The 17,402-nt window shown below is 34.7% G+C and overlaps 1 protein-coding gene across 1 annotated transcript in view; it reads right to left on the bottom strand.

Moving 5' to 3' along the window:
- Positions 1-17,062, bottom strand: part of COL3A1 (collagen type III alpha 1 chain) — a 39,016-nt gene extending 21,954 nt beyond the window's left edge. Inside the window, exons 1-9 of the mRNA XM_021702871.2 lie at positions 16,857-17,062; positions 6,172-6,374; positions 5,863-5,913; positions 5,310-5,423; positions 3,920-3,997; positions 2,063-2,116; positions 1,544-1,597; positions 699-752; positions 7-60 (exon numbers count right to left, since the gene is read on the bottom strand). Coding sequence (XP_021558546.1) covers positions 7-60; positions 699-752; positions 1,544-1,597; positions 2,063-2,116; positions 3,920-3,997; positions 5,310-5,423; positions 5,863-5,913; positions 6,172-6,374; positions 16,857-16,935 — 741 coding nt within the window. The 5' untranslated portion in view covers positions 16,936-17,062. The remainder of the gene's footprint in view (positions 1-6; positions 61-698; positions 753-1,543; positions 1,598-2,062; positions 2,117-3,919; positions 3,998-5,309; positions 5,424-5,862; positions 5,914-6,171; positions 6,375-16,856) is intronic.
- Positions 17,063-17,402: the final 340 nt, after the last annotated feature.

Genomic DNA, 17,402 nt, shown 5'->3' with positions numbered 1-17,402 from the left:
ACTTACTGGAGGTCCAGGCAACCCTCGCTCTCCAGGTCGTCCGGGTCTTCCTGATTCTCCCTAGGTGGAGAAATAAAAAATACGTAGGTGATTGTGGAAGAGAAAGCACATTGTGCCTAGTTAGCAAACCAATGACTTTGCATTTTTCTCATCAAGGACTCATGAAAATGGTTAGGCTAAACATTTAGTTGTTAGAACAGCTTTCCTAGTAGAAGGAATGGAGAGGACTTCTCCCATCTCAATATGAACTTATGAACATCACACGCATCACTCTTCACTGAAATATTATGATGCTCTCTCAATCCACTGAGAAGAATTTGCCATTGGAAATCAAATGGGAAAGGAAGAAGGACACAATATTAAAGGTGTTTTTAAGTTTTCAAGTTCATAAAGTATTGATACCAATTTCTTCATTACAAGAGGAAGAAAGAAGCTACTTTTTTCTCCTCCAGTTAAATGATCTATTCAGTGGGTGTACCTTCTTGACAGTGAAGAAGCACATTGAGGGGTTCCGTTAGTTTGGAATTCAAATTATGGTATTTACAGTTATACAAACACTGTACATTCAAAAATTAATATGAGCTAAAATGTCATTAGGATAGCAATGATTTTTTTGGTAAGGTTTTCCTGTGAGCCTAGCATACAGTATATTCCAACTTGGATTTTGCCATATCTCCATTCAATCTTTAAAGACTTACATCTTTTCCAGCAGGACCAGATGGACCTATAGCACCAGGGGGTCCTGGAGGGCCCTGAAAATAAGAAAATAAAAAACAAATGTATCTATAGGTTTTTCTTTTACAACAACTTATTGTTACATAGTATGTGTTTTCCTGAAAGGAACCTCCTTTTAGAAAATGCTCTCAATATTTTTCATGATGAAAATGACATTTGGAGTTAATATTATGCCTGTATTATATCCAGTTTTCACTGTTTAATGAACTTATTTTTAATAGGAATTAAAAATATCATGTATCTATATTTTATATCATATGCACTTATAAACCCATAGGCACTTTCACATTTTGTGAGATATTGAATTTTTTAATACACAGGGATTTCCAAATAGTTTGAAATATTAAATTGAACTAACTTCACCTCACTTGCTTGTTTATACAGCATGTTTTTTTGTGTTTTTTTTGGAGGACTCTGTTAGATTATACTTATTTCTACTAAATTAAGTTTTAAAAATTGTATGTCAGAAAAGCAGATATGCAGGTGAACTGAGTGATTACAGGAAAATTAAATCTATATTTAAGAGAAAGAAGATTTGTATCCACACTAGGAGGTGAACTATGATGGTGGCTAATTAGGCCAGGAATTCCTAGATTCAATAGCAAGTGTCTCTAGGAAATCTAAACCACTAAAGAGTCCAAAAGATCTTTGAAACCAGTTCAACTATCATAAGAAATATTATTTATTATTTTAATTTTGAGCATAAACAATCTATACATTATAGGACCTATGATGATATTTTAGAAAATAAAAGTGATTTCTACATAGAATTGTCAATTTATTAAATACAGATATAATTGTTACTTACTGATGGTCCAGGTTGCCCAGGTTCACCAGGGGGACCTTGGTATCCTGGAGAACCCTAGTGAGTAGAATAATGTGCAAATATTTTAAAAGTAATGTAATATTCACATTAAGCATTTACCTCTTGAAGACAGTATGAAATCAGGATTTGTGAATGCAATAGTAAATCTTATGCAAATTTATAAACACGGAAGCCAAAATTTTTCAGATCAGAAGAAAGCAAATTTATTCCATTATATCCACGTTATTCCATTGAAAATGAATTGTTTTGAACTTGAAGCCATATCACATGCAAATTAAGCCTATGGTTTAATTTTACCAAGGTTTTCATTATGAATAGTTGTTTGTGGAAAGGAATTAGGTATGAAATTCCATCTTTGAAGGAATGATAGTTTCCTGGGTGTGATTTCTCTCCTTAATTGGGATTATGCATGTTGGAATGGCTAAATTACAGCAAGATCTATGTAAACTCGATTTATATAAAATTCATGAAAAAGAAAGCACCACTAATGGCTACACTTACCTGGGAGCCAGAATGACCAGATGGACCAGGGGGACCAGGAGGGCCAGGGGGACCCTGGAATGTAAATGTAAAGGATAAATACAAAATAGATTTATCTGAAATACACTTTTTTCAGGCATCAAAGAGATGTCTCTGTTCGGAAATGATACTGACATTAAAAAAAAAATGAGAACAGCATGCCTCGTTATGTAGTAACTATTCACGGATATGATTAATTTTATTAGATATACAATAAAGATCTCACTACAAAAACATCACTCTAAATGGAATTCCCACAGAATCAATACAAATTATTAGTAAATGCTATAAAATGTTAGCCTGAACCCTCCATAAAAAGGGGTTTAAAATCTGGAAAAATCCATGCAAAAGGCTGTGGAAGTCCCTGCAATTAGAATGATACTTGTCCTGGTGAAGAAGCATTTTTTTTGCCTGCCAGCCAGATTCCTGTGGGAAAATATCTACATACTGTCAATCCCAGTTTCTAAAAACAATGATGTAAATCAACCCAGAAATTCTTAATTATGTCACTGAGTTATGTTAACATGAAGATTTAGATGTGCTTTTGAAAATCAGCATACATGGGACGATGATAAATTACAATTAGAACCAACTGATTTATCATTGCTCAGAAATACAGCTTACACTAGAAAATCTTCCATTTTATAGCATGCTGTTTCTAAATACTGATAACAAATTTATAAAACCACAGTTTGTAATTAAATGTTCTCTCGTAACCTCTTTTCTGGAATATTAAGTAGTGGGTTTTTTGTTTTGTTTTGTTTTGTTTTTTTAGTTTTTGTTTTTTTTAGTAAAAACTGTATATAGGATTGAAAAATAAGATTCATAATTTGAATCTAGTTGCATAAGACCAGATATTTACATTGTTAATATAATTTTCCTTCCGGCTTTAAAAGAAAAAAAAAATCACATCCCCCAAAACTTTAGAGATTTGTAAAATTCTCTTTTTACAATTTACATCAATTTTAAGGGTCTTTCTTTAACTGGTCATTTGGATCTACCAGCTAAATTTTGTCCTCTCTAGTTTTGGAAGTCACAAATATGGTGTCTAATGATCTGGTTGGAAACCTTCCATAATCCCTGAGAATCCAGCATCATGTTTCCTTTACACTTACATACCTGTTACTGGCAGTGAAGTGATGATCTTTCCCACATTGCTTCTCCCGAGAGCCTGGTCTACAATTAGGGTCATTTACGTGGGACACCATGCGTCATGCCCAGGTGCCCAGGTTTCAGTGATTTTTTTTTCTATTTTCTTCTATCAAAACTCTAGGTCATTTACATTAAGGGAAACCTTTTGGGTACAATGTGAATAGCTATCATGTGTAATAGGAAAACTTAAAGACTCAATAAATTCTGGAAATATTTGTATTTGATTTCAGGGTTTGAGGTGGGGCAGCTTGTAATATTGGACATTCATCACTCGGATTGTCATCTAGCAAGTAGCACTTAATTGATGAAAGCACATAAAAAAAGAAGATTCTGAACAACTTAGAACGAGGAAAAATGGAAGTGAAAAATAGCAAATTTTGGTTAAAATTAGGGAATATATAGGTGTGAGACCTAAGCACTAAGGCAGGTGGGCTCCTGGGATGCATGGTTGTATAAAGAAGGAAGGCGAGGCAGAACAGGCGTGAGATGAGAGGCAGTGAGGAAAAAATGAGTTAGGATAAGAAAGATCATGATAATCCTACCATTTGCTTTCCCAGCCTTAATGGAAAATAAGCTATTTTGTACGCGTATGTAATAATACCATATTACTAGGAAAACAATCATTCAAGAATTAACAAATTGGAAACTACATCATGCTCTAGAATGCTGAGAAACTCTTGTACATACAGGTGGCCCAGGATAGCCTGTGATTTGTCCTCCTATTCCAGCCTTGACGTCATATGACTCAAACTGGGGAGAATAGTTCTGTAGCAAAGAGACCAAGTAGATACGATCATTTTGATATATATGTCATAGTTTTTTCCAAAAACATTTAGAAGAGGTGCATGCAACATCTACCATTCACTGACAGAGAGTTTCTGCATGCCAGAAGATGTGGTATGTATTATTTCATCATCTTGCTTATCCTGTCTCTCTGTTGCTTCAGGTAGTAGATACTCTACAGAAATACTTGTTTATGTAGTACACACACCCTTCAACTAACTCTGTGCAATGTTATTCCCAAATAATTATTTCCTATATGATCTTACTCAAAATATCATTTTTATGTGATACCCACAGCTTTAGAAACATAGGATCATGGACTGTTTGAAGCTGAAAGAGCCTTGAAATCATATAATCTGATCGTCTCATTCTGAGCAGAAAAAAAATGGAAAAGTCAAATTACTTTACCAACATTTAATGATGAAAGTTAAATTTGTATCCCCTGGCTTCTGGTTAATATGCCTAACAAATTTACCCTCCAAATAAGCATCCCCATAGAAAATAGGCACAAGAATAATAGAAAAGCTCATGTGCTTATTGGATTTCTTTGGAGATTATTTTGTTTTGAATCCCAGTCCTACAAGTGGGTTATGTTTGGTACCAGGATAAGAATAAATAGATGGTATGCTTTGCTTTCTGTTGAATTGATTTTTGAATAGCATTTTTTAAAACTCAGAGTGATTTGTAGATATGTGGCTTCTAATTTCTCCTAACCGCATGCAACAGAAATTACATCTCATTTATTTGTTTGGTTGGTTGTTTTACATGTAGGGTTATTTGGCTGCCATGCTTTTTAGGAGAAGCAGGATGTGCTCTGAAGCCTTGGCAAGAGTATTTGCCTAGGCTTGAATCATCCTGTTGACTTAAAGTCAATAAGGAGTATTCACAGCTCTTTAACTGCTTTTTGTCCAGACTTTCAGAGGCTCTACCGTTGGGATTATAAGTAAAATAAGGCACAGTTACAGCAGTTCCTAGATCCTCCAGGTTAATTCATTTGGGAGTTGATGGCTCATTTCTCAAACATGGTGATAGATTCTATGTCTGCTGAGAAGTTGGGAAATGTTGCAAAGATATAATAACAATAGCATTGGCATTATGAGGAAAAGTAAAATTTATAAATCACTTAAAATAGTGTCCAGCACTTACAAGCACTAAATAAGGATTTGTTAAATACATACAATCAGAGAATAGATATAAGGAATCCACAAAAGTGAAATGTTTTATAGGCTAAAGAAAAGAAAATGAAGTAGGTAGTTTTAAAGGGAGGGGATCTTTTCGTCCTGGAATTTATTACCTGAGGACCAGTAGGGCATGATTCACAGATTCCAGGGGGGCCAGGAGACCCAGGGGAACCTGGTTGTCCTGGAATACCAGGATCACCATTTCTCCCAGGAATACCAGGTGGGCCCTAAAAGAATCAAAGACAAAAACTCATAAGACAGTGAAAAGGCCTCGTGATTCAGAATTATCATCAAATTGTAGCTTCTCTGCTTTATAATATGAGGAACCGATATAAGTGATACATTTTCTTGAGAATACATGTATTTTTTATCTAAATCATGTGAATAATTTCAGCATGATTTATTTCTTTGTAGATTGTCCTATATTTTATTTTTCAAATTGATAATGGGGATGAAGACATTATATAATGTTGGGGAAATTTAAGTATTCACATGTACAATTATGGATTCTCAGTTTGAGTTCTCTCGTGTCATTAAATAATGTAGTAGTCAAGGAAATGTCTGAATGATGAAGACTCAAATATGAAAAGGCTATTAGAAGAAGCAAAAAAAAAAAGCAGACTACTTAAATAACTCATTTCATTCTACTGAAGAATGTTTACTTACTGGATCTCCCTTAGGACCTTGAGGTCCATGACCATTAGGAGGGCGAGGAGGCTAATAAATGGAAAAGATACAGATTAAGTAAGACATAAGAGCAACTTTCCCATGAAGTGTGTCCCAATTTGCATATTTATTTCTTATCCCCAATTACATCCAATCCTTAGTTTTAAACCAGAATATTCATCTTTTACTTGTAATTCCAACATAGTTGGTAGACATTGCTTTCTTCTCCTTTCAAGCTCCTACGGTATAGGAACGATTCATGTGTTAAAATATAAATCTTGAAGATGTACAGATTTTCTTTAAACTCACAGCTGTTGGAGGCTGGGGGCACACTGCACAACATTCTCCAAATGGGATTTCTGGGTTGGGACAGTCCAATTCTTGTTCGTCACATATTATGTCATCACAGAGAACAGATCCTGAGTCACAGACACATATTTGGCAAGGTTCTGGCTTCCAGACATCTCTATCCGCATAGGACTGACCAAGATGGGAGCATCCTCCGTCAACAGCTGGAAAGTAAGTTAGATGGTGTGATGTTGTCTTAGGTTTTGCTGAAATATGATTTTTGTTATGCTGTCATGACTTCCCAATAACCAAAGTGGAGATAGTTTGAAACCAATAAGTTCTTCCTTTTATTAAACTAATTTGTATGTTCTTAGAAGCATGCTTATGCAAAAAAAAAAAAAATCCACAAATTAAATTACCAAGAATATCATATTCTCTATACATAATTTGCTAACTGGTAAAAGATTGCTTAAAATACCAAATCTTGTTTATTAGCTTCAAAATGGCACACCATAGTAAATTTTCCTTAAGGCCAATAAGAATTTTAATTTCAATTATAGTAAGAATTTAGCACGAATGGAAACCACACAAGACTTAAACATTTATTTATTAATTGTGTAATTGAAAACAAGCCTTTCTAGCAATCATTATCCTCTGCTTTAATAGTAGACAGGAGCATTAAACTATAATGACGATTTTGTCACTAACTCTGAAGACTTTCTGGATTTTATTAAGCTAATTGGGAAATTCAGAGGAAAACAGCTGTTCTTGGCAGCATAAAACTCTTCCAGATTCCTGGGAAAGCTTTAGCAAAGCTTGCTGTATGTATTGAATATCACTGTCAGCTCCACTGGGCATTAGTAGGTCAACATGATATGACATAATATATTGTATAGCCCATATGGATATAAAGAGAGTTCCAAATCACTAAAAATAAATAGTGTTTTTAAAAAATAAATATGGGCAGGGAATAAGTAAAAATAACAGGGAAAAATATGAATCATGGCCATGTGTATTTGTGGCTTAACATGGTCAAAAATTTGCTTCAACCAAAATTTTAAACTTGTTTCCTAATTATATGTAAGGTACTCAAATTTCAGCAGATATTAACAATGAATCAGCTTAGGGGTTGCCAAAACAAAACCTGGTCTCAATTCTTAAAGCATTAGCTGTGGATTGTGGTGAAATACAGCTTTAGTTCCTAAGGATTATTATGATAGTTTGCCAGTAATTGAGTAAATAAATAAGATGTTTCTAAACATCTGCAAAAATTGTTGCAAACAACAAATGATATACTGTTCAGTATTTATATTTTTGTGAAACAGTGAAACTTTATTTTCTCAGAGCCAACATCTTTAAAATGTCTGCTGAAAGAGGCCTGCTTGGGAGGAAGCAAGTAGTTTAATAACCATACTTTTTGCTGCCTTGTGGTCAAGAGGCCTTTGAGTGGGTCCTAAAGTTTTTCCATCTGGAGGTTGCATATGACCATGAAGATCACGTTTATAAGTTCCCAGTTCTATATCCTCTCATATCTGAGGTAATAATGATTTAGGTTCATGCTATATACTTTGGGTTTAGACGTTTAGCCGGTTTAACAAAAGTTCACAAAAGAGGGGTAATTGCAGAACCTGCAGACTGAAATGGCCTCCATTCGTCTTTTCCATTATTGTGTACAGATACGACTTTAACGATCTTGCACTATTATAATACCCTCCATCAATTCAGGAAGTTTCAAAGTCTGTTCTTACTGTGTGGGACCATTACCCAAAGTGGTCTACAGCTAATAAAAGAAAGCTTGTTTATTTTATTGCAATTTTAAGAAGGCAAGAATTTGTTTATTTTAAAAAGTTATTCTCATTCTTCCTCCATGTTTGAAACAGATATATGAGAACATTGGAAAGAAATACTGTCTAAGCTTTCGGAGGAGAATTCCTTTCTACTTAGTGAGCATAAAAGCTGAATGCCAGAATGCTTACCTAATGCAAATGAAGTAGGTCTATTTAAACAGTATTATGAAAGATATGCTTAAGAGAAGCCCAGTCTTTTTCACATTGTTATGAACAATAATAATATGAGAGGGGAGAGGCATCAAACTCATTTTTCTCTAAGCAGAACTGACATTTTATATTTAGGAACTAAGTTCACTGTTCTTCAGAAGAGGCCTGAATGTTTTAATTAGATGGAAGGTAGTTTAATAAATTGCATGAAATACATTCTGCAGTTTTTGGATTAGCTTCTGATTCTTAAAATGAAACATTTTAAAGCTTTCTCTAAATTAACATTATGGGAAATGTTCCAACAGATTATTTTTAGCTCAAGATTTCCCCATTAATAATGTGGACTTCAGGCTCCCCAGCCTTTCTGAAAATACCACTAGTGTACAGAATGTTGATTACAGGTAATAATAATGTATCGTATACTAGAGATTTGTTAAGAAAGTAGATTTTAAGTGTTTACACCCCCCCGCACACACACAAAAATGTGACTGTGGGGTGACTATTAGTTAACTCGATTGTGGTAATCATTTCACAATGTGTATGTATATCAAATCATCATGTTGTACACCTTAAATATACACACTTTTATTTGCCAATAATAGTTCAGTAAAGCTGTGGGGGGGGGGAGAAAATATAGTACTAATTTATACTAATGATTCCTTCAGCTCTTTGTCTCTGGATTGGGAATATCTTTCTACATTTAACACAGGACCTATGTTACAAAACTTAGCTATTGGATATTGATAATTTACTAAAGACAAATGATTAAAACAGTTAAAGGGAGAGTCAAGTATTTCATATTTTAAATATCTTTTCTTTGTTCTTCATCTGCCCTAAAATTAACATTTTTTTCCCTTGTATATTCATCCTCTCTGTTTATGTCTCATTGAAAGTATCACCACATCACTAGAAATACAGTGTTTTCCATTTGCTCTGCAAACTATTAAGTGAGCACAATATTTACTTTTTTTTAAAATTGTAAATGAATTCATTAGAGTTGGGTTAAAACCAATGTTACATAAATGAAAATTGTTACTTAGCTTCTTGTGTCCAAATTTTATTAGAAACCATATGTATTATGCCTCTTAAACCACAGAGGTCTCAGTATAGAGGTTGAGTCACTTTATTGTACATCTCTCTTTTTTTTTAAGTGATGTTGTTCTAAGGAAAAGAAGAAAGTTGGAATGCTTGAAAAATAAGAATTAATGCAGGTTGTTTATTGCCATACTTATTTCACATCCATTTAAAAGAAGTTTGGCTCTCCTGAAAAGTCAGTTTCTGTAGAAACTTGTGGTTGAGAGTCAGACTGTTCTCTGTTACTCTATTTCAGTCACCTTTGTTGAAAGGCAGTTTCCTCTAATTTCTTGTTCTGTGCGTGACAAGATATGGTTGGTGATATGTTCTCCTGGAAGCTAAACCTCTTACACAGATGTCTCATGGCCCTCAGTTTTAGTACCATAGTCTAATGATCTGTGGGAAAATCATGGGAAAGTCAAGAAAAAGAATGTTTTGTTCTCAAAAGGAATAACATTCTAGTTTGCCACTTGCAGCGTTTAGAAATGGTTTTAAAAATGGGATTCAGAAATTCAAAAATGTTAAATAAAAGGCAAATAATTTCATTTTTACTACTGGAGAAGAAATAGATTTTTCCAATTACTTCCTTTATTGTTATTGCTAAAATGAGGTCTCCCTGTTCCAATAAGTAATTAATTTTACACCCCACCTCTCATGTCACTTGGTGTTTCTGTTCCTTGTTACAAAGTACAGTCCTGAAATAAATTTATTTGTGGCCACACAAGCAAATGCATTAGACTAAATCATCTCCTTCCTGGGATCTAAATTATAAAACAAAATGAAGCTAGTCTATGACCTAATCCACTCTGAGCTTTTCTTTCTTAGCTCTCTGTTTTGAAACTTCAGAGAAAAATAAAACCAAGTAACATAATCTAATATTTTTAGATATGCTTAACACTTTCCTTTTTATTGTTTTTGTTTCCATTCTTTAAATATTAATTTATGCTGATTTGATAGAATTTTATTGTTGCGACTAACAAAAAGTATAAATTATGTTTGTCTCAATCCATTTTTGGAGTAAAAATAATATGCCCCAAAGCATCCAATCAAATTGTTAATTTGGCCTGAGTGATAGATTTCATTTCTTTTCTTCTCTTCTTACTGAATCCTTTTCAGGGAAAAGGTGCTCTTTAATCTGAAAATTAAAAATAACAGATGTGAAATGCAAATTATCATAATATTATTTTCCTGTTTCTTTAGGAAGCTGAATATTTTGTAAGTGTGAGTATATAGAGTGTATATAGCTTCCAACTGAAGTATGTTTTGCTTTTAAATGACACTGTTTGGAAAACATACATTTTGGTTAAATACGTTTCTGCTGCTTACATTTATCAGAATATTTTAAGATACGTTGGATGAGTTGACTAAAAGAACTTCAAGGAAATATCTGTAGACCTCTATAGGTGGATAACTTCAATTTCAAAATGTTGTTTTACATGGACAAGGTGGATTCTGATTATTCTTGTCCCCACCAGAAAAACCAAAAACCAAAAAAACTTTATGAATCATGTCTAGATGTTTCCTTGCTTTATTCTTTATAGATCTATGATTTTATGCCTCCAGTTAGAAATTTCCTTTAAGGTGATTAACATTTTGTCCTGGGAAAAATAAAAATAATTAGAGAATTAGAATTAAAAGTATCATATATCTCACGATCAGCAATTGCATTATAACATAAACTGATGAGTGACAAATTGTAGCAATACTGAAGAAAATATATTCTACCTGCTTTGTGGCAGTTGGTAAACATCTCATTTTTTTCCGTTGTCATTTTGATCTAATTTGTCTGATCACCAAACTGTACATCTTACTTTCCTTATCGCTAGGTCACTAAGTACTTTCACTCCCTACAGCAATTTTATTTTGCACTGGCAGTAAAAGTAATACTAGGCAGAACTGGTAGAGTGTCTCCTATGTTGTACGCACTCTTCTGAAGGTTCCGTACACCTATTTTACTTAATCTTCCTTATGGGTGAGTGCTGTCATCATCTTCATTTTACAGATGAGGAATCTGAGATACAGAGGTGTTGAAAAATTTTCCCAAGATTACGTGGTAGGAGTAAAGCTACGATTAGAACCTGAGAAAGCTAACTCTAAATTTGACACTTGTATTCCTTTCTGCAGTTTCAAGGTCAAGGTAGGGTTAAAAAAGCCAACTTCGGGCGCCTGGGTGGCTCAGTTGGTTAAGCGACTGCCTTCGGCTCAGGTCATGATCCCAGGGTCCTGGGATCGAGTCCCACATCGGGCTCCCAGCTCAGCAGGGAGCCTGCTTCTCCGCCTGACCCTCTCCTCTCTCACGCTGTTTCTCTCTCGCTCGCTCTCTGATAAATAAATAAATAAAATCTTTAAAAAAAAAAAAAAGCCAACTTCAAAGCTCTACCCCATTAGGGTTTCTAAGCCCTGCAAGCTCAGAATCAGAGTCTAAAAAGACAGTGGGGTTTTTTTTGGTTGTTATTATCTTAAGGGATAACAGTCGCCTACAGAATATTTTTTCTATCTGGTCTCAAAACAAGAAGATAGCATCTGGAGTTAAGTTCTGTTGTTTATTTTCTCCTGACCTTATGAAAAAGAGACGTATCTCCAAGGCCACCCTAATGACATCCAGACCACCGACAGAATTAGTGTGTGTTTGGAAAACTCAGCATACATTTTACTATATCCAGAGAAGCCTGATTCTCATAGCAACTCTGGTGCAGCAGCAACAAACAGATAAGGCTTAGGTATCGAACACACAAAAAAGCATATTTAGGGTGTCTCACTAAGACACCGGTTTTCAACTATCATAGCTATATAGTGTAGTAATGACTTAGTAGTTCTAGTTACTGAATGACTCATGTTAATGATCTTCTAACTTCATTAGAAGCTTCCCTTCTAACTTTGAACATTATGGACATACTTGCAGTTCCAAAGAGTGTTTCTCTGATTTTAATTAACTTGAGAAACACAGTCCCTGTTTGCCTTCTTCCACACCAAATACTATAGAAAGCACAGTTTCAGAAAAGTAAATGACATTTCATCGAACCAGGAATTTCTCAGTGCAAGTTTTCAAAACAAATTTAATTTTTAATAGGTTCTGGATCCTTTCTCTTTGATTTTTTTAGATCTTTGGGCATTCTAAGTTTTGCTTTCTTCTTTGAACTTTTGGTTTTGTTCATTAATTGTACATTTTAAATGGCAGTTCTTGACCTCAGTCATGGAAAATACAAGGGTTTTATTAGTTAATCTGAAAGGAATCCACTTCTGCTGTGTTTTCATTAGGCACAGACAGACATTCTAGTGGTTAATGTAACTCCCCAAACTGCAGTTAACAAATGATTTGTGGAAGAGTAGCTATCTCATTTTTTTCTGTTGTCATTTTGATACGAAACAGGCAAAGCTTCCCCCTTTGAAAACTCTAGATTTTTTTACACCACACCTCCCTCCTCCCCTTCTTCTTCTTCTCCTTTTTTTTTTTTTTTTTGAGTCTGGAAAACAATGGGACTGAGCTTTTTTCCAGGGAAAACCGTTTTACAAGAAACAGTCCACTGAGACATTTCCAAAAAGCTATTGCAGACCTGGAAATTTTACAAATGTTCTTCATGTCCAGCAAAGGCAATCAAATCTTTCATCTTTAAACCTTTAACTTTTAAGCAATCCTCTTTAACGACTTCAAGGCGGTGCTATCATTTGATGTTACAAAATAAAAGACTGGGCTACAAAATCTTTGGAACTTTGCACCAAAGAGTCATCCACAATGAAAACCATGAGGTTTCAGTAGATGGCACCCTTCTCTGAGTGACCCCTCAAGGTCTGGCAAGTGACTGTAGGTGTGAAATAGGGACTTTTCTTTTAGTTTGTCTCAACTACTCTTGGGAAAACTCATAGCCAATGGTCCTTGATTTTTTAAAATAAACCTGTAGCTCAGACATCAACCCAGGAATCTGAATTAGTTAAAAGGCACATGACCACAGTCTTTCCTTCTTTCCCAGAACTGTTCCAGTGGCTTTGTCTTTCCGCTTATGATAGTGGGATGTTTAATTCCAGAATTTAATCAGAATAACTATTTACCTATAGGTCTTTAGATCATATGATGTTGAATACTCTGTGGGTGGTAAAAACTGCAAGGTATCATGAATGAAAAACACAAAATTTTGTATCAATACTTTATTTACTTCAAGTTTATATTTTTACAGAACTGAAGATAATTTCTGGTTAAATCATAACTGAACATTTTGTTTCTCTTGTTTAAAGAATAGATTTACCAATTCAAAATTGAGTGTTAAACAGAGAAAAAAATCTACCTTTTCTCACCTTGAGAAACGCATTCATGGATATATTTTCTAGGACAATAGAAAATATTTTAGTATTGCCTTTCAGTGAGAAACAATTACAAAAATAAGAAAAGTCAGGTACTCTAGATTTAGTGTATGTTTTGTGTTCTCTAATTACTTAGGATTTAACAGAATTTCGGTCCTAGTCTTAACGCTGTCACTTCTGGGTTGTATAATCTCAACTAAAGCCCTGAATCCATGTGGGATGCTGACACTGAAATACATGAGCAATTATAAATTCTCTCCTCTTGAAGGGACAATTGTTTCCAGTGATTTTATGCTATATTTTCTTCACTCAGTATGTTTAATTCTGGGGGCAACACAAACCAGAAAACTTGATTGCTGCTTGATGGATTTCAAATTGTCTCCTTAAGCATAATGGAAAATAGACTCTCGTGACCTGTAATAGGGAATGGATTCTCTTAAGTCCATTTATTTTGTAATTCTAAAGCAATTAAAGTCTCGCAGTTCATTGTCATGGTGGAATTATCAGGGTAGCAAAATATAAGCAAAAACATTACAATACATTTAATTAAAATAAAGTTTATCTCCTTGCCCTTAATGAAGCAATATCACTAATCATATTGATCTATTTATTTATCCACCTATCTAATAAGCAGTGGCTAGAATACTTATGTCAAATAAGGACTACGTAAAAATACTTGACAAATATTAAACAAATAGTTACATGTTATATGTGGAATAGTCACCTGTGGAATTTTGAAAATGGCCATAACATTCAAGCTCATTTCCAAAGTTTCTGAATATTATTACCACGTGTTTGTGTGTATGTTTGTTGGGCAGTATTTTATCACTAATATACTTATTTCCTTAGGAAAGTAGTGTTTAATATTTAAAATTCACACATGTAATATTTTTAAATCTCATTCTAAAATATGGAATCCAGCCGTGTAACATTTATGTTGGCATTGGTCGTGTAAATGGTAACCCTGTCAGCCACTAGGTGGCTAGTCTTTGTGCTTATGATTTGGCATGTTTATAAACTACAGGAAATATAAAACAGACCACATCTCTCCATTGGTGGAATAAAATATGTGAATTAAATAGAACTTTCAGAAATCTGTAGAAGGACCAAATACTTTGTGAGGACATGTTTTAAGCTCCAGAAAACTTGTGTGAGTAGACTAAAAGTGAGTGCTATTTCTCTCTGGGATTCTCAAGAAATATGTAAGAAACCCATACCCCAGAACTATATTGAACTGTTCTTAGTGTGCTATATATTCGGCCACCTTCTGTAACCTCTCCAAAGCCAATCCACCTACAGAATTTCCTTATAAAATTTATAGGGAACACAAGAAGTACTATCTTAAAATACTTAACCTTTTTTCATGACAAATGAAAATAGTAAGCTGAACAAAATCCCTCTCAGCTTCTTTTGCGCTTAAAAGCACACAAATGTATCAGCAAAATTTCAGAACTATTATTTTCTATAGCTAAAGACAAAGAAGAATAGAAAGAACTTCTGTGATGTACAAATAATGAAGGTATTAAACACTTTTTTCCCCTCTAAAGTTGGATCAAAAAGAAAAGTAGCCATAGTGCTTATAAAAGATTGTAACCACCAGGCAACTACAAATATTTTGTCAATCTTTTGAACTAAACACCAAAGTTTTGTAATCTTTCCAATAAATGGCAACTCTGTCCCTACCCCCCCCCCCCCCCCCCCCACCGCCCCGAAAGCAGGAGAACTTAAGAGCTATAAAAATGGTAAATGTCTTTATTGAGGTACGGGTGTGGTGGAGGCATTTGGTACCCTAGCCAAGGACTGGGAGTTGTAGCATGTTCTGGGAGGGACAGAAAGGGAAGGGAGAGGGAAGAGTTCTAGGGAAAGAGAGTGGGAGGAGGCAAGAAGAAAGAAAAGAGATGGAGGTACAGGGAGGACACTTGGGGATGAGGGAGGGAGTGATAGAGGAAGAAGAGGAAGAGAGATGAGGAAACAGGGGCTTGCCTGGGAAAGGGGGTTGATGAGGGAAGGAATGAAAAGGGAGAGGAGGCTCAAAAGAGCCAACAGGGGTGAAGAGATGGGAAGGAGGGGACAGGAAGGGAAAAGAGGAATCAGTGGGAGAGGATATATGGGGAACAAGCAATATGGGTGTTTCTTTTCTTTCGTGGCCATGGGCCGATTGTAACTGAAGCAATGCCATTGGGTGTCCCCCCCTGCCTCCCCACTTATATATGACCTTAAAGGACATCAAAGATTTTATATGAATAAACAAAAACCATTTTCAGACACATGTTGCAAAAACTGAATTTAAATGTAAACATTTTGATTCTGTGCAAATAGAAACTGATGTGTAATGATTTCTTCTAACATCTTTAAATTTAACATTTAAATATTTATTTCTATGAAAGTTTGTACTCCAATGTGTCTGGCATTTTCATGACTATGAGAAACATATGAGTTAAAAGAAATGTTTTCACATAACCAGATAATGAAACAAGCGTGGTTTGGGGGAAACTAGAACATGAAAACCATTGTTTACAGTTATTTGAAAACACAACAAATCAACCTTCTAAAGTCAAACAGTACCAGCATCTTTTTTACCTTGTTTGCAGAAAAGTCAAACATTCCTGTTGGAAACACTTTTTAAATATTCGCTTCATTAATGCAAATGCAGTTAAAATGTAGAACATGTGAAAAACACTAGACCCTTAACAATAAACTATTAGAAATATGTATTAATCAACCATGGAAGTGTTTGAAACAGAATAAACATAGGGACGATGAAACATTCTTAGCAGTTTGTATCCATTTAAAGTACACGGGACGGTATCCGCTTGTTGCCATTCTATAGAAATATATTCCATAATTCTAATAATGTGTATTTCCCTTAATTCATGTTGTTTTTAAAATGCATTACCTTATTGAGAAAACAATGCTCAATAGTCTATCCTTACAAAGAATCCAGCATACAAAAGAGAGTATAAAATTGTTACAAAAGACCAAAAACTTCCAGACTGCCTAGGAAAGCATTCCAAGATGTTAACAGTCCAGAAGGGGAACTTTTTAAAAGCCATTTAAAAAGTTTCCAGTGCCGCTAACATGAAAACAAGTTAGTACAAGAACATCTTTATCTTAAACAACCAGAAAACTTTCAAATACAAAAATGACAATATTCTTTCTATGCAAATGTGAAAAAACAAAAAAACAAAAAAACACCATCACGCTCAGTTCTACGTTCCCCAGTTGGGAGCTTACAGAGGAAATTAACTTTGCGGAGGCTAATTTCCCCTTTATCCCTGTTTGTAAGGAGAAGGAAAGACAAAAACCCCAGAAAGTTTCTTGAAAGCAAGACCTACTCACCTTGCTGTTGTGCCAAAATAACAGTGGGATGAAGCAGAGCAAGAAGTAACCAGGCCCCCTTTTGCACAAAGCTCATCATGTCTAAATATCAGACATGAGACTCTTTGTGCAAAAAGGAGAAAAGAAAAGCAGTTCAAAGTAGCACCATCAGATGTCCCCTGCCCTTCAGCACCGGGCCCGTCATAAAACTCAGCCACTGAGATTCCTTTGCTTTGGCCTTAAATAGGAAAAAGTTTGGCTTCCCTCACTTTCCAGCCCCTTTCTGAAATATGAGAGCAGCACCCATCCCCTCAGCAGTAAAAGAAATGATTAATATGTCTTTTTCCCTTATAGAAGACACAACCCACAAAGTAAGAAAAAACACATCTGGAGTTTGTGTGCATCTGTTTGTATCTAAGTTTGTAACATATTTTCCTTACATACATGTTTGCATAACTTAAGAATATATGTCAAAATGCTCTGCCTTGCATTTTAATAGAAGAATTAAATGTATATATTTTTCAATTCCTCTGACAACATTAACAACTGCTTGATTTTGAGAAATTG

This window comes from Neomonachus schauinslandi, chromosome 3, assembly GCF_002201575.2.
Source record: "Neomonachus schauinslandi chromosome 3, ASM220157v2, whole genome shotgun sequence".
Lineage (NCBI taxonomy): Eukaryota > Metazoa > Chordata > Mammalia > Carnivora > Phocidae > Neomonachus > Neomonachus schauinslandi.
This window is presented reverse-complemented; position numbering and strand designations above follow the sequence as displayed.